At 35.7% G+C, this 27,771-nt stretch overlaps 1 protein-coding gene across 1 annotated transcript in view; it reads right to left on the reverse strand.

The window, feature by feature from the left end:
- The window catches only part of CCDC7 (coiled-coil domain containing 7), a 346,398-nt gene that overhangs the window by 276,521 nt on the left and 42,106 nt on the right, over positions 1-27,771 (reverse strand). Inside the window, exons 7-11 of the mRNA XM_040645272.1 lie at positions 24,943-25,004; positions 23,798-23,854; positions 10,498-10,573; positions 1,993-2,023; positions 1,484-1,573 (exon numbers count right to left, since the gene is read on the reverse strand). Of these exons, the coding sequence (XP_040501206.1) occupies positions 1,484-1,573; positions 1,993-2,023; positions 10,498-10,573; positions 23,798-23,854; positions 24,943-25,004 (316 nt within the window). The remainder of the gene's footprint in view (positions 1-1,483; positions 1,574-1,992; positions 2,024-10,497; positions 10,574-23,797; positions 23,855-24,942; positions 25,005-27,771) is intronic.

The raw sequence follows: 27,771 nt of genomic DNA on the forward strand, positions 1-27,771 counted from the left end.
CAACATGGATGGGACTGGAGGAGATTATGCTAAGTGAAATAAGTCAAGCAGAGAAAGACAATTATCATGTGGTTTCACTCATTTGTGCAACATAAGGAATAGCAGGGAGATCGGTAGGAGAAGGAAGGGAAGAATGAATGGGGGGTAAACAGAAGGGGGAATGAACCAGGAGAGACTATGGACTCTGGGAAACAAACTGAGGGTTTCAGAGGGGAGAGGGGTGGGGGATGGGCTAACCCGGTGATGGGTATTAAGGAGGACACGTATGGAACACTGGGTGTTATACGCAAACAATGAATCATGGAACACTACACCAAAAACTAATGACATACTGTACGGTGACTAACATAATAAAAAAATTTTAAAAAAATAATAAAATACATATTAAATGCAAAAAAAAGCAAGAAAAATCTCAAATAAACAAATTAACATTACACCGAAAGAAGCTGGAAAAAGAACAACAAATGAAGCCTAAAGCCAGCAAAAGGAGGGAGGTAACAAAGATTAGAGCAGAAACAAATGCTTTAGAAACTAAAAAAACAACAGAACAGATCATTGAAACCAGGACCTGGTTCTTTGAAAAATTTAATAAAATTGATAAACCCCTAGCCAAACTTTGTAACACAAAGAAAAGAGAAAGGACCCAAATAAATAAAATCACAGATCAGCGGAGAAATAATAACCACCACCCAAAAATACAACCAGCATAAGGGAATATTATGAAAAAACTGTATGCCAATAAGCCTGGAAGAAACAGATAAATTCCTAGAAACAAATAAACATACAAACACCCATATTAAAATAGGAAGAAATATAAATTGAACAAATCAATGACCAGCAACCAAAATCAACAAAAGCAGACCAACAACACCAAGACATATTGTAACTAAATTTGCAAAATATAGTGATAAAGAAAAACAACCTTAAAAAGGCAGCAAGACAAAAGTCCCTAACTTACAAGGGAAGGTCCATAGGGCTAGAAGGGCTAAAAACAGACTCTTAGCTATAGAGAACAAATTGAGGGTTACCTAGTAAGGAGGTGGATGGGGGGATGGGTTAAGCAAGTGATGGGAATTAAGGAGTGCACTTGCTATGATGAGCACTGGGTGTTGTATGTAAAGGTTGAATCAGTAAACTATACACCTGAAGCTAATATTACACTGTATGTTAACTGGAATTTTTTTAAACTTAAAAAGATATTTTGAAAATGCTAATTTATTGAGATTTCGATAAATAAATATTTGATCTAGAAATGTCTTGGAATTTTAAATTTTATGTCCTTTTTTCATAGCATCTTTTTGGTTTTAATAGCTATATAGTAATTTAGAAAATAGCATTATTTTATTGTTTAAAGCACAGCTGTTAACCATTATTAATATCAAAAATGTATTATAAAACATTTAAATATATCTTTGATTTCTATCCTACAATAATAAGGTTTTTTAGGTATTCTACCATTTTCAGACACTAAAATTGAACTAACCTCAGTATTCTTCAACTTTTGTAGTTCATTTTCCAGCCCCAATTTCTCCTCTAATAACACTTGAAAATCATTTTCCATTTGTTTGTATTTCTAAAAACAAATATTATAATTTCAGTAAGAATGAAAAGCACATTTCAATATAGAGAAATTATTTGGGCACTTAATTATTACAGTAAGAAAGTCTTCATTAACTCATTAAAATAATGAACCACTGGTATTAATCTGCATAATGAATGATAATTGGGGCTGAAAGAGTCAAGCCAACTAGAAGTACAAGGAATAGAAATTTAGAAGACTATGGGGTATATAGTTCAATATTTCAGAAGTGAAGTGTTTTTGAATGATAATAAGGTCTAGTAAAATCAAAAAAGGATATTATTTATCCCAGGTCACATATGCATAGGAATTTCTTGAATAAACTGAGGAAGTATTGAATCTTTCAGGTTATACATCCTGACAAAGGATGTAAAGGGCAAAGTGCAGTTTCAAACTGAGAGTGCTATACTTACAGCCTCTAACAAACCTTGATCACTCGCAGCTCTGAAAAACAAACCAAAAATAACTATAATGTATTATCATTTTACATGTATATTTTTAGTTATGTAACATACTTCTATATTTTCTTTGAAAAAATATTAAGATAATACAAACAAGGTTAAAGAACACTTGGACTACCATTCCAAAAATTCAATTCTCTCTCTAGAGATATCAGATTGTTGTGTATCTTTTCAGAACTTGTTTGATGCATTCATAAAATGCTACATATACCTATTCAATTCTATAATTTTTGTTAGTGGGTTAGATGACTTTCGTTTTCTTTTTCACATTAATGACATCAATGTATATATTGTCTTAAACTTATTATTTTCACTTAACACAATGTCTGAGATCTATTTATATTGGTAAACACAGATATATTTCACTCCTTGGAAGTACCACTTCTTATTCCATAGCAGGATTTGGCAAGCTTTTTCTCTTAAGGACCAGAGAGGAAATATTTTAGACTTTGCAGGCCAGATGATTGGTCACTACCCCAGCTCTGCAAAAGCAGCTATAGATGACAGGTAAATGAATGGGTATGGCTAGGTTTGACTCATAGGCTGCAGTTTGCTGAACACTGTTCCAAGGTATGGGTAAACTATAGATTTTTTTGATAAATGAGTTATTTATTATAATCAAAAATTTTAAGCTTTATTTTTTAAGATATAATTAACATACCATCCAATTAATTCATTTAAAGTGTACAGCTCAATGGGTTTTAATATATTCATCAAGTTGAGCATCTATTTTAACTATTTAATTTTAGAACATTTTAATTACCTCAAAAAGAAATCCTGTACTCATTAACAGTCACTCCCCATTCTTCCCAGCACTGCCTCAACACTGGCAGGCACTAATCTACTTTCTGTCTCTAGAGATTTGCCTATTCTGGATATTTCATTTAAATAAAGATACATACTATGTGGTCTTTTGAAGCTGATTTCTTACACTTAGCATAATGTTTTCAAGGTTCATCCATGTTGTAGCATATATTAGTGCTGTGTTCCTTTTTATTGCCAAATATTATTCCATTGTACCAGTGTATACATTTTATTTATCCATTCATCAGTTTATGGGCATTTATATTTTTTCCGATTTGGAGCTATTATGGCACATGCTACTATGAATATCCATGTACAAGTTTTTGCTTATATATGTCTTCAATCACTCAGGTATAACCTAGGAATAGAATTTCTGAGTCATATGTTGACTTTGTATTTAACATTTTGAAGAACTGACAAACTGGTTTTCATAGCAGACAGACCACTTCAATTCCACCAGCAACGTATGACGGTCTCAGTTCCTCTACATCCTTGCCAACAATTATTATTGTCATCTCTTTTTTCTTATAGCCATCCTAATGGGTGTGAAGTGGTAAATCACTGCACTATTGATTTGAAATTCCCTAATGAAAATGATGTTGAACATCATTTCATGTGCTTATTGACCACTGGTATATCTTGCTTCAGAATAGGTCTATTCAGAGATTTGTCCATTTTTAATTTGGGTTATTTATCTATTACTGGGGCATAAGTGCTATTTATATATTCTGGATACAAGTCCCTTATCAAATATATGATTCATGAATAGTTTTTGCAATCCGAGTTAGCTTTTCACACTCTTGATGTATCATTTGTAGTACAAAAGTTTTTAATTTTATGACAGTCAACTTATCTATTTCCTTTCTTTTGTTTGTTGTGCTTTTGGTGTCTTATTTAAGAAGCCATTACCTTACTCAAAGCCACAAAGATTTATTCCTATGTTTCTTCTAAAAGGTTTATAATTTTAGCTCTTAAATTTAGATCTTTGGTAATTTTTGAGTTAGGTCTAGTGGATGGCATGAAGAAAGGATGCAACTTCATTCTTTCACATAGGGATATCCAGTTGTCCAAGTATCAGTTATTAAAAAGACTATTTTCCACAAATGATATATCCAATAAAAGGTTAGTATCCAAAATATATAAAGAATTTACCAAAGTCAACACCAAAAAAAACTACAATCTGATTTTTAAATGGGCAAAGGACATGAATAGACATTTTTCTGAAGACATAGACATAGCAAACAGACAAATGAAAAGATATTCAACATCACTAATCATTGGGGAAATGCAAATCAAAACCATGATAAGATATCACCTCCCATATGCTATAATGGCTAAAATAAAAAACACAAGAAATAACGAGCATTGGTGCAGATGTGGAGAAAAAGAAACCCTTGTGCACTTTTGGTAGGAATGCAAAGTGGAGCAGCCACTGTGGAAAACAGTATGGCGGTTCCTCAAAAAATTAAACATTAAACTACCTTACAAATCCAGTTATCACGCTACTGGGAATTTAACAAAAGAATACAAAAACACTAACTTAAAAGGATAGATGCACTCCTATGTTTACTGCAGCACTATTTACAATAGCCAAACTATGGAAGCAGCCAAAGTGTCCATCAATAGATGAACTGATAAAGAAGATACACAGAAATAGATGATATAGATGATATACATTAGATAGACGCTATATATTAGATAGATGATAGGTGATAGATAGATGATAGATATACAGACATGTTCAATGGAATATTATTCAGACATATGAAGAATGAAATGTTGCCATTTGCAACAACGTGGATCTAGAGGGTACAATGCTAACTGAAATATGTCAGAGAAAGACAGATATCATATGATTTCACTCATATGTGGAATTTAAGAAAACAAATGAACAAAGGAAAATAGAGAGAGAGACAGATCAAGAAATAGACTCCAAAATATAGAGAACAAACTGGTGGTTACCAGAGGAGAGGTGGGTGGGTGGATGGATGAAATAAGTAAAGGGGATTAATAATATGCCAAGTAATGTATAGAATTGTGAAATCATATTGTACATCTCTGAAACTAATATGAGACTATTTTAATTATATTTGAATAAAAAATAAAAATATTTTTTTAAAAAAAGACTATTCTTTTCTCCACTGAATTGTGTTGGCCTCCCTCTTAAAAATCAATTGACCATAAATGTAAGGGTTTATTTCTAGACATTCAATTTTATTCCACTCATGTATATAGGTCTAACCTTATGCCAGTACCACATTGTCTTGATTACTACAGCCTTGTATTAAGTTTTAAAATTAGTTAAATGTAAAAAAAAATGATAAAAAATAATAAAATTAATTAAATGTGAGTCCTCCAACTTTGTTCTTCTTAAGATTTCTTTGGTGATTCTGGATTCCTGGCATTTCTACATGAATTTTAGGATAAGCTTGTCAGTTCATCAAAGAGAAGGTTGAGATTTTGACAGAGATTGCATTGAATCGGTAGATCAATTTGAGGAACACTGCCATTTTAAGATTATTAAATCTAACAGCCAATAAAAATGGAATGTCTATCCATTTAATTAGGTCTTCTTTAAGTTCTTTCAATGTTTTGTGGTTTTCAGTGCACAAGTCTTACACTTCTTTTGTTAAATTATTTCTTGTCTTTGGTGGTATTTTATATGGAATTGTTTTATTTCATTTGCGGAATGTTCATCACTAGTGTACTAGTTTCCTAAGACTGCTGTAACAAAGTATCACAATCTGGGTAATTTAAAATTTATGTTCTTACATTTCTGGAGACTATAAATCTAAAATTAAGTTGTTAGGGCCATGCTCCCTCTGAAACTTCTAAAGGAGAATCCGTTTCCCTCTTCTAGCTTCTAGTAGTCCCTGGTACCGTTTGGATTGCAGCAGCATAAATCCAATCTCTGTCTCCATAACTTCTTCCCTCTTTGTGTACAGTCTTCTCCAATTATTACAAGGATACCAGTCATATTGGAATAAGGGCCAATCCTACCCCAGTATGACCTCATCTTAACTAATTACATCTGCAATTACCTTATTTGAAAATAAGTTCATTATGAGATACTAGGAGTTAGAACTTCAACATAACTCTTTGGGGGACACAATTCAACCTGTAACAAGTTAGTTTATAGAAACAATTGATTTTTATTTATAAATCTTGTATGCTGCAAAATGCGAATTCACTTATTTCTTCATATAGATTTTAGTGGATCCCTTAAAATTTTCTAAATACAAGATCATGACATCTACAAAAAGAGGTAGTTTTACTTCTTCCTTTCCAATATGAATCCCTTTCATTCCTTTTCTTCTCTAATTGCCCTGGCTATAATCTGTACCACAATGATGAATAGATGTGCTAAGCATGTCCTGCTTTCTTCCGGATCTTAGAATTAAGTATAGTGTTAACTCATAGAGTTAGCATACTAACTCATAGATAACCTTTATCAGATAAAGTTGTTAGGGCCGTGTTCTTTATAGATCTTGGATACCAGCCCATTATCTGAACTGTCATTTGCAAATATCTTCTCCCATTCTGTGGGTTGCCTCTTTGTTTTGTTGACTGTTTCCTTTGCTGTGCAGAAGCTTTTTATCTTGATGAAGTCCCAAGAATTCATTTTTGCTTTAGTTTCCCTTGCCTTTGGAGACATGTCTTGTAAGACGTTGCTGTGACCAAGGTCTAAGAGGTTGCTGCCTGTATTCTCTTCTAGGATTTTGATGGATTCCTGTCTCACATTGAGGTCTTTCATCTATTTTGAGTTTATCTTTGTGTATGGTGTAAGAAAATGATCTAGATTCATTCTTCTGCATGTGGCTGTCCAACTTTCCCAGCACCATTTATTGAAGAGACTGTCTTTTTTTCCAATGGATATTCTTTCCTGCTTTGTCAAGGATTAGTTGACCATAGAGTTGATGGTCCATTTCTTGCTTCTCTGTTCTGTTCCACTGATCTATGTGTCTGTTTTTGTGCCAGTACCATAATGACTTGATGATCACAGCTTTGTAACATAGCTTAAAATCCAGAATTGTGATGCCACAAGCTTTGGTTTTCTTTCTCAACATTCCTCTGGCTATCAGGGTCTTTTCTGGTTCCATACAAATTTTAGGATTATTTTTCCAGCTCTGTGAAAAATGTCAATGTTATTTTGATAGGGATTGCACTGAATGTGTAGATTGCTCTGGGTAGCGTAGACATTTTAACAATATTTCTTCTTCCAATCCATGAGAATGGAATGTTTTTCCGTCTCTTTGTGTCTTCCTCAATTTCTTTCATAAGCGTTCTGTAGTTTTTAGAGTACAGATCCTTTACCTCTTTGGTTAGGTCTATTCCTAAGTATCTTATGGTTATTGGTGCAATTATAAATGGGATAGATTCTTTAATTTCTCTTTCTTCAGTCTCATTGTTAGTGTATAGACAAGCAACTGATTTCTGTGTATTGATTTTATATTTTTTATATTTTATATTTAGATCTGTAGCAGAGAGTATTACCTCTGGCTCTTCCTTTTGTTGTGAATTCCTCCTTCTAGTCATTTTGCCCAGAGCAGAATAGATGAATGAGAGAACAAAATAAAAAATATCAACAACTGAAGAGAAGTACACACTAGATAAATCCAAGAGATCAGAAACCAAAAAAGAGAAAAAAAGGGAAAAAAGAGAGAATATAATCTCACAGGTGGACAAAACAGGGTGATCCACTTGGTCCTGGGTGTATTTTGGTCTGTTTGTTAGAAGACACTAAATCCCAAAATTGTAAAGAAAGCAAAATTTATATATATACAAAAATAAAATTGAACACAGTGAACAGAAGTCAAAAATGAAGAATATATCTATAAAATGTAAAAGTAAAAATTAAAATTAAAAAAAATACATAAAAACAGAGTTGATAAAATAAGAAACTAGTTAAAAAGGAAAAAAAAAAGGAAATTTTAAACTGAAAGACTAAAGACTCATGTGAAAAAACCTCCAATTCTATATACTACTTTCCCCTAACACAGAAATTTTTCATTTCTGAGTGATCTATAAACTTGGTATTTGCCTAAGGATCCTTCTGGTCTTCTGGGGAAGGGGCTGATGCTCTGATTCTCAGGTGTCTTTGCCTGAGCAGAGTTGCACCACCCCTTGCCAGGGGGCTGGGCTTAGTGTAAGCTGCTTTGGGTTGTTCTATGTGGCTTTAGTTCCCCAAAGGTGGGGCCCGGATCTCCAGTCCTGGAGCTGAAAGATCCTTGCCACCATTCTTCAGTGTACCCTCAGGGAAAGGCAGTCAGTCCCTTTTGTGTAGGCCAAACTCCCCAGACTCCTGCAGCGCACACCCACACCAATCCTCCCAGGGAAGGGTGGGGTGTCTCACCACCACCCTGCTGCTCGCTGGGCCTCTGCATTGAGCATGCACTTCCACTGCTCCTCCCAGGGGAAGGAGCTGGGTTTCACAGTGGTTGTCGCTTGCTGGGCCCCTGCTCTGAAGCAGTCACAGACTGTGCTGTGGTTTGCGGTTTATGGCAACACCTAGCTGAGAGGCCACTTGGGGGCTTGCTAATTATAGCCAGCTTCCCTGCTCCAATGCTTGGGAACTCTGCCATATTTAGGCTCCCCCTTTCTTTCTGTGACCCTAGGGATCCTGAGACCACATTGTCCCACCTAAGATTCCACCCCACTTCACCACCTGAGCACCTTTCAGGCAGGGTCATTCCTCACAGCAGACTTCTAAAAGTTCCAATTTTGTGCTCCACTGCTATACCACTTTCCAGCAGCCCGCTGACAGAGGCACCCTTCCCCCACGATTTATCTTCTGATATATCCCCTCAGATTCACATCTCCACACCTCCAACCCTGCAAAAAGTGGTCACTTTTCTATTTGTAGAATTGCAGCAATTTTCTTACATCTCAGGTTGAATTCCCAGGTGTTCAGAATGATTTGATAATTCAAGTTACCAGATGAAACTCGCTGCCCTATTCTGCCATCTTCCCTCCCTCCTAGTTCTGAATTTAAGGCTAAAACTACACTAAGACTTCTGCCACACCCTATCTTTATTTTAACAGAATTTTCAAGGATGTAACTGTAATAAGTTGTGTAAGGAGGCATCAACGGAGACCCTGAGTTCCCAGTATCACATGCCAAAGTAATGGGTGAGGCAGATGGCCATTAGCACTTCAAAAAAAAAGCAGGCAGCCAAGAAAGAGCATTAAAACCTTTCATTGATATGGACAATATAAAAGGGTCAGGAGAGAAGACTTAAGAGTATTTCTCTGCAGAGAGCTATTGGGTGCCTTGAGCCACATACAAACCCTTAAGGGAGAGGAGGATATGCTTGCCCTGATCACAAGCCTAGTGAGAGGCATTTTAAGAATACTTAGAAAATTGGGTGTTATCTGTAGTTATGGAGAAGGAAGCCAGTTGACAGTCAAGTAAGACTTTTCCTGTATACCTGACTTTTCTTTATTCTCTGTCTTCCCAAAGACATGGAGAACAGAAACTACAACTAGATACTTGGAAAGGAGGTAATGAAAGAGAAAAGTCAGTCATAACCCCTAGCAGTTTCCAGCTGGTATATTGGGTGGGAGGAAAAGGAGAGAAGTCTTTTTTTCTTTTTAAGATTTTATTTATTTATTTGACAGAGAGATAGAGAACACAAGTAGGCAAAGTGGCAGGCCGAGGGAGAGGGAAAAGCAGGCCCTTTGGTGAACAGGGACCCCACATGGGACTTGATCTCAGGACTCTGGGATCATGACCTGAGCCAAAGGCAGACACTTAACCGACTGAGCCACCCAGGCACCCCAAGAAGTCTTGACTTAGAATAAAAATTAAAATATTGACTATAATATTTGACAGGGAATTTTAATTTTCCAATTAAGGACAATGCTTCTAAATTAAATTTAAATTAATTATTATCTGAGAGTGATCAAAAAAGTCATGGTTTACCCTAGTTTTTATCCAGGAGCAGGGGGAAAATAAGCTTCGATTAGCAAATGTAAATGAACTGAAAGTGTCCAAATAAAAGTTGATTTGTGATTTCATTCTACAAGACATGCTTTTTCAACATACAAGTTTTGTAACTAATTTAACCTTAGTCACCTGAAAGAACTGTGGGTAATCCACAGTGACTATTCTAGGTACCTCATAGAAGTGAAATCATATAACTTTGTGTTCTTGTGACTGGTTTATTTTACTTAGCATAATATCCTTAAGGTTCATTCAACTTGTAGCATATGTCAGAATTTCCTTCCTTTTTAAGACTAAATAATATCCCATTGTATGTATGTATCACATTTTCTTTATCTGTTTATCTGTTTTTGGTCACTCGAGTTGTTTCCACCCTTTGCTACTGTAAATAAGGCTTCAGTAAACATGGGTGTATAAATATCTTTGAGACCCTGATTTCAATTTTGCAGGGTATCTAATCAGAAATGAAATTACTGGATCATATGGTAATTACATTTTTAATTTTTTGAGAAACTGACATACTGTTTTCCATTGTGGCTGTACAATTTTATATTCTGCATGGTTACAATTTTAAAATTACACATATCACGAAAATTGACATAAGAACACTAAATTTTTTTAACAGTGTGCTTATTTATGTTTCCAATTTTTCTAAAATAGATGTCTACTCATTTTCATAATGAGGAAAAGGAGTTATTTTAAAAGCTTACCTCTCCAACATATTTGACTGTTTTTCAAATATTTTCAACATGACATTCAATCGATTCATCAATGAATAAGCAGTTTCTATCACAAAAAAAAGGGAAAAAATTTAAAGGTATTACAAATGGCTAGTTATACCTCTATGCTGATGTACCTCACTACTGTATGTATGAGAACTCGATGAACATAACAAGGAGACAGTACTCAAGGAACAAATGCTTATGATAAATAGAGCTACCACTTTATTAAATTCCTGTTATATCACTATGCTACTTCACAATTCTCTGAATCCTCAAAATAACCCAAAAAGAAGATATTGTCACCATTTTCAAATAAATAGAGTCTCAGAGAGGTTCTATAACTTGATCAAAACTATGCATCTAGTAAGTGACAAAACTGGATTGAGGTCAGTGTGTGTGACCTCCTTATAACATCATATATAAAAGGACTCTAAGATGCTAAGAGAAAAGTTGCTGTTGCTAAGTCAATAAAGTCTATGGGAAGATGCTAACAATTCTGTTAAGTTTTCCACCTGAATCAAATAACCCAAAAGGTTAACTAAAATGCTACTTAAAAGGAAACCCACATAGGGATGCCTGGGTGGCTCAGTCGGTTTAAGTGTCTGCCTTCAGCTCAGGTCATGATCCCAGAGTCCTGGGATCAAGTCCCACATCGGGCTTCTTGCTCAGTGGGGAGCCTGCTTCTACCTCTGCCTGCAACTCGCCCTGCTTGTGCTCTCACTCTCTCTCTCTCTCTCTCTCTGGCTAATAAATAAAATCTTTAAAAAATAATTTAAAAAAAGGAAACCACATAATGAGAATCCATAGTAATCAATGAACTCTCAGGGTAATAACATAAGATTCTTCAATCCTGTAACACAAAAAGTATATGAGAGAAGACAAACTTCACTAAGTTTGCTGCAAGATAAACCAAACATGAAGTGTAAAAAGATAATGTTAAATAACATGGAAGCTGTCCACAGTTCCTATATATCAATTGTATTTTTTTCTATTCCACATGTCAAAATAGTGGTACAGAGAAATATAATGAATGTTTAGGTGCTGAGAAGGGAAAGGAAGAAGATAAAAATCAGCTAAGCCTTAAAGAATGGGTAGGCTTTTATTAGAAAGAAATAGGCAAAATCATACGTAAAGACAGGAAAAGCAGAAATGTGCAACATATATCAAGGGAACCAAATAAGTCAAGTACTCATGATCTCATGGGTCGTGAGATCAAGCCCTGAGTCGGGCTCCCTGGGTGGCAGGGAGTCTGCTTGAGATTCTCTCTCTCCCTCTGCCCCTTCCCCTCGCTCATGCTCTCTCTAATTAATAAATAAAATCTTTTAAAAAATAAAATAAGTATATAAAGAAACCAAGTAAACCAGAGGCTTTGTTCTAGGAGGGTCAACACTCCTTAAAAATTCAAAATGTATGTTAAAAGAAGTCACTTTTAGAAAAATCAAATGTAGAATTTTTTATAGGCAAGAGAGAATATTTAAAATGGATAAAATATGAGGTGCCTCAGTGGCTCAGTTAGTTAAGTGTCTGCCTTCGGCTCAGGTCATGATCTTGGGATCTTGGGATAGAGCTCAGGCAGAAGCCTGTTTCTCCCTCTCCTTCTGCCCCTCCCCCCCACGCTCACACTCTCTCTCTCTCAAAAGTTAGTCTTATAAATAAATAAATTAAATAAATTAAATATTATACCATATCATTTTAAGATTAATTTGATAATAGCATAGGGCATGATTTAAAATTATGCCTTGGATTTAGTAAAGGATTACAAAGAACATCAACTGTTATTTCCATCACAATTTGAAAGTACAGGTCACAGAAAGGAGAAAAGGCCCTGCTATGGATCAGTATTCACCAATATGTTGGTACTTGGAGATGGGGCCTTTGAGAGGCAATTAAATCATTAGGCACATGAGATACAAGAGACAGGAGTGAGACAACCTCCTTTCCCTATTTTCCATCATTTGAGGATAATCTGCAAACCAGGAAGAAGGTTCTCACCAAAGCTTGACAATGCTGGAACCCCGATATCAGACTTCCCAGCATTCAGAATTGTGAGAAATAAATTTCTGTTGTGTATGCCACCCAATCTGTCATATTTTGTTATAGCAGCCCAAACTGACTAACACAGGCCTCCATCTATGATGCTACTAATTTAGGAATTTCAACTCAGTATCATAGAATGTGAAGATGGAAACATTTTACTTCTGTTACCAGGTGGAATAGTTTGAGGAATCAACCAATTGTTCTTCCTCAAGTTCTCATTATGAATAATGTGAAAACCAAAAAATAAAAGAGATCGGGAAACCCATTCTTTTTAAGATTTTTTTTATTTTTAAGTAATCTCTACACCCAATGTAGGGCTCAAACTCACAACCTTGAAATCAAGAGCCACATGCTACTGACTGAGCCAGCCAGGTGCCCCCATTTCTTATTCTTACTGAAATGTTTTGGTGAAGATCCTCTTCCTGAGAAGAATACCCCTGGTTACCAAAGTGGCCTATGAAGTAATTTTGAAGTAGCTAGCATGGGAAAGGGAGATTTAGCTGCATATTGGGGGGAATGTGAACCTCTTTTATCTCTTTTATAGAAGCTGCAGCATTTTATTAATTAACTGATAAAAATTATTAATAATTAATGCATATTACTTCTCAATTGACAGGTTTTTTTTTCCTCTTTGGAAGAGGTCTAAGAAACAGCTAATCTGTGTAGGATTCGTGTACATAGATGGATTACAAAAATGGGATAAAAACGTATATAAAATGCTTTTATCTTGCTTCATTCTCTTAAATGTCAAGGAAAATGTTTCTAAGCAGTTTACATAAAGTTATTCTTTTTAAAAGCTATGCAACATTCCATTGCTACAAATGGACCATAATTCATTTAGTCAGTCCTAAAATGCATGTTGTTTCCATGTTTTTGCTTATACAAATATACTGAGAGTATTACTTCCTATAGAAACAAATATAGAAATTATCTATATGAGCATCTATGGGAGAATTAGAAATTATGACATAACCATAAAATAGAATACTATATGTCCATTAAAACTGCTAATACATCATGCCAGTATCTCTGTTGAGACAAATTCCTAAAAATAAATGTGTTGTTAAGGTATGCACATTTCTATTTTTATAGATATTACTATAGTGAGCTCCATAAATTTGAGAACAATTTTCATTCAAACCAACGAAGTATAACAGAGGTTTTCTCCATATGGTCACCAATATTAGTTGTTATTAATGTTCACTTCAATATGTCTTATAAGTAATTTTCATTTCCATGATCACTAATCAAGTAAAACCTCATTTCATTTGTTTTTGGATATTTTTATTTCTGCTTCTGTGAAATGCCTGTTCATATGTCCATTTTTCTCCTGAATTGTTTGACTTTTTATTATTCATTTGTAGGGGCCAATTAATACTAGATATAATATGTAACAAATATCCTCTAGTCTGTTATTATTTATTTACTAATATTTATAGATTGTTTCAAATGTACAGAATTTTTATACTTAGTCAAATCTATTGATTTTTTCTTTTATAGTCTCTGGGCTTTACTTCATTCTTTAAAAGTCTCAATATAAATTAATCCCCTTAGTTTTATTTTATATTTTATAATCATGAGCTTTGGCATATTTACTGAGTCATACATAAAAATATAATTACCTTTTAATGAATAACTACAAAGCAAGTATCCACACAACCACCACTCAAGGTCAACAGCATAGTACCTGGAATTGCCAATATCCCAGAGGCTCTTTATGTGTCCCCCCCCATCACAACCTTTCTTTCAGCCTATTATCCCTTTTTTTTTCTCATTTTTATATCTTTTCCACCTTTGTTAATATCCTTAATCAACATAGTTTAAGTTTCCCTAGCTTTTAATTTTTTACAAAAGAAAATTCTCCCTGTATTTATGACTTGTTTCTTTCAATCAATATTACATTTGAAAAATTAATGGTGTTATGAGTAGCCATTTCAAACATTTTTATTATGGTACGACTTTCCATTGCATGAATAGGCCACAATTTGTTTATCCACTCCACTCTACAAATATTTGGGATCTTCGATTTGGGGGCTATTACAAAAAAAAAAAAAAAAAAAGCAAACAAACAAAAAAAAACTTGGTATGAAAATACTTGTACATGTATCCCAGAGCATATGGACAAGAGTTTAAGGACATCACCAAAATTGCAGAGTAGGAGACCCCAGCTTCCATCCCTCTACAAAGATCAACCACTAAACAGCTGTCCATGAATGAAACAACTCAGGTAGAGCTCCAAATTCCACTTAAAAAACTTTAGCCACACACTGAAATAAAATAAAAAAAAAAACTTAAAAATAACTGCATAAAAATGAAAGGAAGAAAAGCTTCTTTGTCCCTGCACCATCCGATCCCCCAAGCCATCATTACTTAGTACCAAACTGGAACTCCCCAGCTAGAAAGAGTTCCCCTGGCTGGTAAAGAAGAAAAGAAAAAAAAAGAAAAGAAAAGAAAAAAGAAAAGAAAAGAAGAGAAAAGAAGAGAAACAAAAAAAAAAAAAAAAGAAAGAAAAAAGAAGAAGAAAGAAAGAGGGGGGGGGGTCAGCAACCAGCTCACCTAGCCTTTCCTCCACTCTATAAAGGATCTCCTTAGGTTTCACCCCACCCAGAAACAGGTAAGGCTGACATATATAAATACAGCTAGGAACAAGGAAGCACAGGGCTACCAGTATCAGCCACAGAGCCTGAGTCACTATCGTTCCCTGTGACCTGCTCCACAGATGACCTCAGCAGCTTCCATCACTAAAGAAACCAATGGCCAGCACAGCCACTGAGAACACCCTGCAAATTTCACTGGGTTTTGTCCCACAGCTATTTTCATTGGCTGATGTCAGTTGCCTGATCCCTTCCTAATCCCCATCACATACATACATACACACACCACCACCACCACCACCACCACCACCACCACCACTGGAGCCCAAGAGCCACACCAGCAGCCAGCCCAAGACTCTGTGGCTGTGCAAGTGCAAAACACCAGCCTAGGTCCCCATAGCTAACACCACCATGCGCTCACTCAGGGCTAACCCCTCCAGTTGTACACCTGCATGCTTCCAGCTCAACCCATCACCAGCTTCTACTGTCATGTGCATGCCAAGAGGGAGACTAGGCAGTCACAGAAGAGCGCTGCCAGCAGCCAGATCCCCGCAGCTGTTTGCAGGCCCAGAACAGGCCCCTGTCTTCTGTCACTGTGCACCACTGCACACCCCTGGCCCATTACCAGCCTCCACTGCTGTGTGCCTGTAGCAAAACCCAGAAGCCACAGCGGCGCACACAGACAGCCAGGTTCCCCAAGCTGTCTGTGTGCCCATAATTGGCCTCAGCCCTTGCTGTCTTCCCTGGACCACACCACTACATATGTGTTTACAACTGGCCACTGCCACTACACACACACCTCCTGCTGGCCTTCAGCCAAGAGTGTGTACACCAGCTCTGGCCACACCAATGTTTGCCCTGGTCCCTTGTAGCTGAACCTGGAAACAATGCTGAAGACGTCAACAGCCTCTGAAGTCTCTGCAGACTCTATAATATTTGCCATGGACCGTGCAGTTGTTGATGCTGTGGACTACGATAGCCTGACCCAACAATTCACAATACCTCCAGACTAGTTCTGCCACATGCCCCCCCATACTTGGCACTAGACCGTAGGGTCATGGCACACTCCAGCATCCCCCCACCTGCAGTTGAAGATCTTTCCTTACTGAAGTTAGTCTATAAAGCCTAAAAGAGGCAACTGCTTCTTCAAATGTGCAGTCAACTATGCAATGATATAGGGATCACAGAGAATCAGGGAAACATGATTCCACCAAAGGAATACAATAAATCTCCAGTAATCGGCCCCAAAGAAATAAAGATACAGGACTTGCCCAACAAATAATTCAATATAATTTTTCTGAAGATGCTCAGAGACCTACAAGAGGATACAGATAAACAATTTCATGACATAGAGGAAGTAATACAAGAGAAAACGAGAAGGTAAACAAAGAGATAGAAATCATTTAAAAAACAGAAATTTTGGAGTTGAAGAACACAATGAAGACACAATGAAATAAATAAGGAACAACAAGAAAAAGTGGGACTACATCAAACTAAAAAGTTTCTGCATAGCAAATGACAAAATCAACAAAATAAAAAAGCATGCTATGGAATGAGGAAAATATTTCCAAACCATATGTCTGATAAGTTAATATCCAAATATATATTTTTAAATCCAATTAAAAATGGACAGAGGACCTGAATAGACATTTTTCCAAAGAAGGCATACAAAGAGCCAATAGATACATGAAAATGTGCTCAACAACACTAACCATCAGGGAAATGTAAATCAAAACAACAATAAGAAATCATCTCACACCTGTTAGAATGGCTATTATCTAAAAGACAAGAGATAACAGCTGTTGATGAGATGTGGAGAAAAAGAAACCCTGGTGCACTGTTGCTGGGAATGTGAAGCGGCACTGCCACTGTGGAAAACAGTATGGAGGTTCCTCAAAAAATTTAAAATAGAAATACTGTATGATCCAGCAATCCCTTTTCTGGGTATATATATAAAGAAAATGAAGTCACTGCCTCAAGGAAATAGCTGCTCTCCCACATCCACTGCAGCATTATTTACAATACAATAGCCAAGACATGGAAACAATCTAAAAAATGAATAAAGAAAATGTGATTGATACACACACATATATATAAATGTATACATATATGTATACACATATACATAAAATGGAGTATTATCCAGCCATAAAAAAGGAAATCCTACCACTTGTGACAACACAGATGGACATTGAGGACATTGTACTAAGTGAAATAAGTCAGAAAGAGAAAAACAAATACTATATGATCTCACTTACACATGGAATCTAAAAATATTGAAAAAGAAATGGAGTAGAATAGTGGTTTCCAGGAGCTGTAGCATGGGGGAAATGGAGAGGTGTTGGTCAAAGGGTATACATTTTCAATTATAATATGAATAAGTTCTGGAAATCAAATGTACAACATGGTGACTATGGTTAGTACTGTATTATATACTTGAAAGCTGCTATAAGAGTAGAACTTTAATGTTCTCACCATAACAACACCAACAACAAAATGGTAATTACATGAGACACAAGATGAATAAACTACCCTTATTGTAGTAGGCATTTTGCAACATATACATATCAAATAATTTTGACCACCTTAAACTTATATATGTCAATTATATATCAACAAAGCTGTGAAAAAAGAGTTTAAGGGTATGCAATCCATAACTTAGATAAAGAAAAGCTATTTTTCAAAGTAATTGTGCCAGGCACCTTGGTGGCTCAGTCAATTAAGCATCGCCTTCGGCTCAGGTCATGATCCCAGGATCCTGGGATTGAGTCCCACATGGGGCTCCCCACTCAGCCAGAGAGACTTCTCCCTCTGCCCATCCCCAACTTGTGCGCGTGTGCGCTCTCTCTTGCAAAAATAAATAATTTTTAAAAAACAAAGTGTGCCAATGTACACCTCACTCAGTGTACATATGAGGAGTTCCTGTTGGTATATACCCTTGTTAATACTTATTGTCACACTTTTTAATTTGACAATCTGAGAGGTATGAAAGTTTCCCACTGCGGTGAATTTGCAATTCCTTGATTATTCAGTCTTACTGGCTATTTGGATTCCTTCTTTGGTTAAATATCTTTTCTTTTCTTTCTTTCTTTTTTTTTTTTTTTTTTTTTTTTTTTTTTTTTTGTCTGCTTTTATTGAAATAATTGTCCTTTTTTCTGGATTTAAAATAGTTCTTTATGTCTTTTGTATACTAATCATTTGACAGTTTTAGGTATTCAAAAATCTCTTTTTCCACTCTGATTTATTTCTGATTTCCTGATAGTATGTATTGGCAAACAGAAAATTTTAATTTTAACATAGTTAACTTTATCATACTTATCCCTTATGACTGGTACTTTTATGTCTGGTTTACAATAACTTTTTTCAAAAACTACAAAACACTGCAAAAACAAATTAATAAAAACTTAAAAATGGTGATATAAACTATTTTCATGTAATGAAAACACCAAGTTAAGAAAATGTTTGATTTTGAGTTTATTTTTGTATATAGTATAATAAAGTAGTCCAGTTTCATTCTGCTGCATGTGGCTGTCCAGTTTTCCCAACACATTTGTTGAGAAGACTGTCTTTTTTCCATTGGATATTATTTCCTGCTTTGTTGAAGATTAATTGACCACATAGTTGTGGGTTCATTTCTGGGTTTTCTATTCTGTTCCATTGATCTATAGGTCTATTCTTGTGCCAGCACCATACTGTTTGGATCACGACAGCTTTGTAATGTAACTCGAAGTCAGGAATTGTGATGTCTCCAGCTTTGCTTTTCTCTTTCAAGATTGCTTTAGCTATTTGGGATCTTTTGCGGTTCCATACAAATTTTAGGATTGTTTGTTCTAGCTCTGTGAAAAAGGCTATTGGTATTTTGATAGGAATTGCATTAAATCTGTAGATTGCTTTGGGTAATATAGACATTTTAACGATATTTATTCTTCCAATTCTAAATGTTAGAGAGGAAGCCATTAAAATCCTAGAGGAGATACAGGGAGTAACCTCTATGACATCAGCTGTAGCAACTTCTTACAAGACATGTCTCCTGAGCGAAGGGAAACAAAAGCAAAAATAAACTACTGGGGCTCCATCAAAATTAAAAGCTTCTGCACGGTGAAGGAAACAATCAACAAAACTAAAAGGTAACCTTTGGAATTGGAGAGGATATTTGCAAATGGCTTCTTAGATGAAGGGTTAGTATCCAAAATATATAAAGAACTTACAAGACTCAACACCCAAAAAGACAAATAATCCAGTTAACAAATGGGTAAAAGACATGAATAGGTGTTTTTCCAAAGACACATAAAAACATGCTCAACACCACTCATCATCAGGGAAATGCAAACCAAAACTACAATGAGATATCATCCCACACCTGTTAGAATGGCTAAAATTAACAACACAGCAAACAACAGGTGTTGGCAAGGATACAGAGAAAGAGGAACCCTCTTGCACTGTTGGTGGGAATGCAAACTGGTGCAGCCACTCTGGAAGACAGTATGGAGGTTCTTCAAAAAGTTAAAAATAGAACTACCTTATGATCCAGCAATTGCACCACTGGTATTTACCCAAAGAATACAAAAATACTAATTCAAAGGGATACATACACCTTGATTATCAACCAATAGCCAAATCATGGAAAGAGCCCAAATGCTCATTCACTGATAAATGGATAAAGAATATGTAGTAAATAGATGAGATAGATAGATAGATAGATAGATAGAGACAGATGATAGATGATGATAGATAGATGATAGAGTATAGATGATAGATAACAGATGATAGATGATGATAGTTAGATAAAAATAGAGAAATATATACAATAGACTATTTCTCAGCCATGAAAAAAAATGAAATCTTGCCATTTACAATGACATGGATGGAGCTAGAGACTATTATACTAAGCAAAATAAGTCTGTCAGAGAAATATGATTTCAACAAACAAAACCAACCATCATGGGGGGGAAAAAGAGAGAAAACCAAGAAACAGACTCTTAACTATACAGAACAAACTGTTACCAGAGGGGAGGTGGATGTGGGGATGGGTTCAATTAACTCAAAATGGATCATAGATTTAAATACAAAATCCAAAAATATAAAACTTCTAGAAGATAATATAAGAGAAAATCTAGATTACATTAGGTTTGAAGATGACTTTTAGATACAACAAAAGCACAATCCATGAAAGAAAAAACTAGTAATTTCAATTTCATTAAAATTTAAAACTTCCATTCTACAAACGGTACCATTAAAAGAATGAAAAGAGAATCCAGAGACTGAAAGAAACCCTTTGCAATTATCTGACAAAGGGCTTATGTCCACAATACACAAAGAACACTTAAAACTCAACAACAAGAAAGCAAATAACCCAATTAAAAATGGGTAAAATATCTGAACAAATACGTCACCAAAGATGGCAAAAAAATATGAAAAGATTCTCAACATCAGATATTACAAATTAAAACAATGAGATACCACTAAATAACATTTAGAATGGCTAAAATCCAAAATTCTGACAACACCAAATGTTGACAAAGATATAGAGCAACAGGAATTCTTTTTCTCATTGTTGGTAGGAATACGAAATGATGAAGCCCATTTGCAAAACAGTTTGGCAGTTTCTTACAAAACTAAACATACATTTACTATATGATCCAGCAATTGCCTTCCTTGATATTTACCCAAATCAGTTGAAAAACATGTCCACACGAAAAACCTAAGTTTGCTGTAGCTATTCTGTAATTGCAAAAAATTAGAAGCAACCAAGATGTCTTTCAATAGATAAATTGATTAAACAAACTATGATACATGCACACAATGGATTATTATTTAGTAATAAAAAGAAATTAGCTATAAAACCACAAAAATCATTAAGCAGAAACCTTAAATGCATATTGCTAAGTAAAAGAAAGACTGTATGAATCCAAATATATAACATTCTTGGAAGGGCAATACTATAGAGATATCAAAAAGATCAATGATTGCCAAGGACTCAAGTGGATGGAGGGACAAATGAATAGGTTGAACATGGGATTCAAAACAGTGAAACTCTTCTGTATGATACTATAAAGGTGGATACATGACATTATACATTTGTCAAAACCCATAGAGCTCTATAGCACAAAGATTGAACCCTATGTAAACTACAGAGTTTAGGTAATAACATATCAATATTGGTTCATCAATTTTAACATAGGTAGAACATTAATGCAAAATGTTAATAAAACTTTGTGCAGAAAGTAGGAGGCAGAGAATGGATATATAGGAACTCTGTACTTTCTGCTCAATTTTTCTATAAATCTAAAACTGCTCTAAAAAAATTAATTCCATAGGTGCCTCAGTTGGCTAAACATCTGCCTTGAGCTCAGGTCATGATCCCAGAGTCTCGGGATCAAGTCCCGCATCCAGCTCCTTGTTTAGTGGGGAGCCTGCATCTCCCTCTGCCTGCCGCTCCCCCTGCTCGTGCATGTTCTCTCTCTCTCTGATAGATGATAGATAGATAGATAGATAGATAGATAGATAGATAGATGATAGATAAATAAATTTTTTTAAAAAAGTTAATTCTATTAATTATGAAATGAAGCAACATCAAAATTAAATAGTGGTATAAAAGCAGAGTAGAATACAAAGGTAGCTTTTGTCTTGTTGATTAGGCTATGGTATCAAATAGAATTTAGAGAAAAGGAAGAGAAGAGAATAAAGTTTGTCTGGTAAGATGAAAAGGGGTACTTTTAACAGAAAAAAAAAGTGTATACAAGTAAAACTGAACAATACTGAGACAGCAGATCTATACCAAAGGAGCCCAGGGACTGAGGCAGCGGCCATGGAAAAAGTTAGCTCGTGAATACAGAGAACAGATTGGTGGCTCCTAGACATAGGGGGTGGAAGTGGGGTGGGCAAAATGGGTAAAGAAGGTCAAAAGATACAAACTCCCAGTTACAAAATAAATAAGTCATGGAATGTAATGTACAGAATGGCATCTAGAGTTAATAATGCTATATTGCAGGGGCGCCTGGGTGGCTCAGTCGTTAAGCATTTGCCTTCGGCTCAGGGCGTGATCCTGGCATTCTGGGATGGAGCACCGCATCAGGCTCCTCCGCTGGAAGCCTGCTTCTTCCTCTCCCACTCTCCCTGCTTGTGTTCCCTCTCTTGCTGGCTGTCTCTCTCTCTCTCTCTCAAATGAATAAATAAAATCTTTTAAAAAAAAAATAATAATGCTATATTGCATATTTGAAAGTTGCTAAGAGAGTAGATCTTAAAATTTCTCATCCCAAGAAAAAAAAATTCTTGTAGGGTGTGGTGATAGATGTTAACCAGACTTATGATGATGATCATTTTGCAATATATGCAAATATCATACACTTGAACGTAATGTATATCAATTATACCTCAATTAACTGAATGAATGAAGAAAGAGACAGAAAGAAACAGAAAAAAGAAAAAGAATATTTTTAAATCATCACTAACATTTCTACTATTATATTTTATTCTTTTGGTTTGGTTGGAAGATATGTTCTATCAGCCCATATGGGGGCATAAAGACTTCTGGTTTTGTCCATGATAGAGCATCAGAGACTAGAATTATCCTTTCACCTTAAACCAATTAAAATCTGGATGAAAATATGTGAAAAAGCAACATTCAGAAATTGGAAAACAAAAAGTGCAAGGCGGTAATCTCTGACAGAAGGAAAACAAAGGAACAAAGCCCTTTGATAACCCCATCTTACTTCCTGAAGTTTCCAGGACACAGCATAAGAAAGGGGGACCCAAACAGAGTCTATTGTTGTCCTGTAGTTCAGAGACAAGGTTTAGAGCTTTGGAAGCCCCAAGCAGCTAGAATTCACAGGGCATAGTATTAGAGAGAAGACAGCTGCACAGATAGAGAGCGAGCTCCATAGATGTACAGAGGGTTTCCCCTTGAGGTAGAAAGAAGCTTTCACTATCCACTCCAAAGCTCTAGATACTTTTCTACCCATCTAGTCATTCAGGACTCTCTTGGACCAAAGGTGTCTACAGAACTTGGGAGTGCTGTGGCATCAAGCTGCCCTTAGCTTAAATATGGCAACATTAGTTGAAAAGCTGAAGTTGAAAGAGGGCAGGATTCCCATCAGCCTTTTCCAACCAAATCTTATTTTCCACATCTAAATTGTATTCTATAGCATACATTACATGATTGCTTCAAAATTCTTTCCAGTACTAAGACATAAGCAAAGTAATTTCTCCCTTCTGTTGATAAGTAGTCAGAAGATTAACATGTTAGTTCTTACAGCCTTTTATATTCATGAACTGACAGGTATTCAGCTGTTGTCAAGGAATTAGTGCATACGAGATGATCTATAATTCATAGAAACAAAATCTACAAATGACCTCTTAAATTTATCACTGTTCATCTCAAAGGCCTGGCACTCCTGAAACATTTCAGTAGCATACTCCAATCAAACTAAAAATCCTTCAATCCAAGTGATAGCCAGGTAGTCCTCAAAAATGAGTCTATTTTTTGTAGCATGTAGCCTTAACTAGGAATTTCAATACTTGCTGGATAGCCAGTTCAACTATATGGCTCCAAACTTCAGGGAATCTATGTTATTACCATAATAATTACTTTAAATTATAGAAATTAATGCACTCAACAGGTTATTAACACAATAATGCTTAAGCAAGTGGAAACTTACGTGGATCAGTTGCAGAAACATCTCCAAATTCTTCAGTTGAGTGGGTTTTTATGAATTCTGAAATAATAGTAAGTTCGTCATATATTTCAAATATTAATTATATGTATTGAGTTTAAATTTCATAGTTCTTTTTTAAATAACTCAGTAAAGAGAAAGAAAACTCTAAGAGAAACAATAGAACTGCCAACACTAGAGATTCTCCCAGTCAGACAACAAATGGTAATTAACATCTGAATGAATGTATATAACTAAGTGATACGAACTCATCATCGTTTTCTCAACAACACTTGTTTTTCCTCTTCTATTCTCTTAGTTAATGTTACCAAGATTTAATCTCCCTTCCTTTCATATCCAATCACCAAGTTTTGCCCATTTTACCAGTAAATTTCCTCAAATCTGCCCCTTTTCTTATTTATGTTCTAATATAAATATGCACTTATCATACACCTAAAACAGAGCAATAACTTCCCTTTCCTATTCCTAGTCCCCAAATGTAGCTTCTACAAATGGCCTGAATAATCTGTCTACAATTGAATCCAACAATGCCACTTCCCTACAAAAAGTCTTCAGTGATTTCTTATTATATATGAAAAAAAATTCCTTAGCACACCATCCAATCCCTCTGATTGGCTCTCTCTTACCTTATCCCTACTTACTGCTTCACCTTCTAATACCATTCTACTTGTAATTCCCTATTCATGCTGTTTGTTCATGCTACATCCTCTTTGTAAAATACCAGATATCTCCCTTCTTCACTTGACTAAATCCTACTCATCCTTTAAGGTTGCATAAAATCTTCCCAATTTACTTGGGTTGAACAAATTGGCTATCTGTGGACTCACTACAAATTACACATAACTTTTATCATGTATTACACTATACGTTAAAGTGATGCATGATGTGCTTGTGTCCTTACTAAGTTATGTATTTTATGGTGGCTAACAACCAAGGTTCATTTGTTTTGTACAACTCCCAGAATCTGAAACATAAGAACTTTTATTGAAAATATCATACTCACTACTGAATACCTCTTTAAATTTGCTATTGTATAATTTTATGGCTATAAATTTTTAAATGTAAGTCTCAAAATGTTAATGTAATGTAGAAAACCCTATAATTGCTTAACATGTATAAAATATTATCACCTTCGATTATCTGCTGTACAGCTTCATAACTATGTACTGCTCCTGGTGAACTCTCACTAACCCTGTTAAAATTTTAATAAGTACAACATTTATTTATTATCAAAGAATAAGAGTTTAAATTATACTTAAGACATAGAATATATGTTCTAGATATATGTAGTTTGTAAAATAAAATTTAACATAATCTTTACCCTTTATTCAGACCCTAAGGTAAATTAGAATAATTGCAAGCAAATAAGTATGAAAGTCACACTATGTAATTCTATGAATGCTATATATTCCGTGAATATAATTAGGTATACCAACAATATTAACAACAGAATTAACAAAAGTAAATTGAGTAGAAGCATGAGATTTCTTTTAATAGTGTAATTGTTAAGAGCACAAGTTCTAGAGCCAAACTGCATGGCTCAAAACTTGTTTTACCTGCTTACTAATTTATGACTTTGGGTAAGTTTCTTAATCCCTCTGACTTAGTTTCTTCATCTATTAAAATTGGGTTATAGAGTACATACCTCGTAAAGTAGTAGTAAGGATCCAACACATGTAAAGTTTACAAGGAAAATAGCTGTACACATCAGACACTTAAATTTCAGGTATTACTATTAATACATTGTCTGAAACAAATTTTGTGCCTCACAATAGATAGCTCAAGTGAATCTGAGCCTCTGAACTAAGGATCTAGTTATACAGCACCTACTGGAGCCAACTCCAGTGCCGCTCCTTTCATTTCTTTAAATCTAGTCATTGACAGAGATATAAAGCAATTGCATAATAAACAGTCCCTCCCAATTACTCTCTATTTTAACACTATAAAATAAAGGGGTTTTGTATATGTCTAATGCAAAAAAAATGGCTATAAACTTTTACTTGGATAAGTTACTATACCAGATATAGTTGGCAATAACAGAATACTAGGGGAACAAAAGTGTTGATTTAATTCAGATACTCATAAAGTTACACATATTTATTTACTGTTTATATGCGATAGGAAATATGTAGATGTGTGTGACTAGTTCTGAACTTGAGGAAATAGTCTTTCCAGGGAGACTTACACAGAAATCATTAATTCATAATATAAAATTACTAGGTACAGGCATACATTATTTTACTGTGTTTCACTTTACTGCACTTCAAAGACTACATTTTTTACAAATCAGTTTGTGGCAACCCTGCATACAGAAAGTCTATCAATGCCATTTTTCCAACAGCATCTGTTCACCTTGTGTCTCTGTGTCATATTTTGGTACTTCTCACTATATTTTAAGCTTTTTCATTATTATTATATTTCTTGTGGCTATCTGTGATCATCTTTGATGTTACTATTGTAATTATTTGGGGGTACCATAAACCACATTATTCACTTAAGCCAAAGCATAGTTCAGAGAGAACTCTTCAATTCTATGAATGCTGAGAGAGGTGAGGAAGCTGCAGAAGAGAAGTCTGGAGTTAACAGAGGTTGGTTCATGAGGTTTAAGGAAAAGAAGCCGTCTCCATAACATAAGAGCACAGGTGAAGCAACATGTGGTAATGCAGAAGCTGCGCAACTTATCCAGATCTAAGATGCTCAATGAGCGTGCCTACACTAAATGACAGATTTTCAATGTAGACAAAACAGTCTTTTATTGGAAGAAGATGGTGCCTAGCACTTTCATAGCTAGAGAGAAGTCAATGCCTAGCTTCAAAGCTTCAAACAACAGGCTGATTCTCTTGTTAGGGACAAATGCAGATGGTGACTTTAAGCTAAGCCAGTGCTCATTTACCATATTGAAAATCCTAGGGCCTCTAAGAGGTTGGAAGATGATGGCAGAGTAGGAGAACCTGAGGTTCACCTGGTCCCATGAATACAACTAGATAACAATCAAATCATCCTAAATACCCCAGAAATCAACCAAAAAACTGGCAGAGCAAACTCTATAGCTAAACGTAGGGAAGAGGCAGGAAGGAGAAGAAGGCAGGAAATAAGGAGAGAAACAGATTGTGGCCCTGTGATGGGTAGGGAGCTCCCGTCATAGAGAAGGGCAAGAGACAGACTAGAGTCGGTATGGGGAAGATGAATCCCAATAGCAATTGCCTTGAAAAGCAAGGGGGGCTGAATTTTGTGAGTTCTTGCAACCAGCAGGGCTTGAAACCTGGAATTTTAAAGATCAATTGGCTTGGCTGGGAGAGACCCTGGAGGGCACTGGGGTTACTCTTAGAGAAAAGGCAGGGTAAACAGCCTGTGAACATACAGCATGGAAACAGTGATCTGAAGAGTGCCTGGGGCACACAGTGGGGAGGTTATTTGCTCATCTCCCACCATGTCCCAGACAGGCAGTGTTCACAGAAAGAAACCTCTGGGAACAAAAGAACTGGCAGGAACCATATCCAAAACCTTCTGGATACTGGGAAAACAGTTCTAAGAGGCAAGTTTATAGCAATAAAGTCCTACCTCAACAACAACAACAAAATCTCAAATAAACAGCCTAACCTTACATCTACAGGAGCTAGAAAAAGAACAACAAAACCCAAAACCAGCAGAAGGAAGGAAATAATAAAAAATCAGAGCAGAAATAAATAATACCAAAACTTGGGTCTGTCTCTGAGGATCTAGACCTGATGCTGAAGCTGGCTCCATCTCAAGACTGTGACTGGGATCTCTAAGATTTTGACCCCATATCTTCAAGTTCCCACCTTGATCCAGACATCATCAACCCTGAACCTCTGGTATGTATGTATGTATGTATGTATGCATGTATGTATGTATTTGAGAGAGGCAGAGCAGGGGGAGGGACTCACGGAGAGGGAGAGGGGATTTGACTCCCCTGCTGTGCAGGGGGGGGGGGGGGG

Source organism: Ursus maritimus, unplaced genomic scaffold (genome assembly GCF_017311325.1).
Source record: "Ursus maritimus isolate PB19 unplaced genomic scaffold, ASM1731132v1 scaffold_31, whole genome shotgun sequence".
In the NCBI taxonomy this organism is placed as follows: domain Eukaryota; kingdom Metazoa; phylum Chordata; class Mammalia; order Carnivora; family Ursidae; genus Ursus; species Ursus maritimus.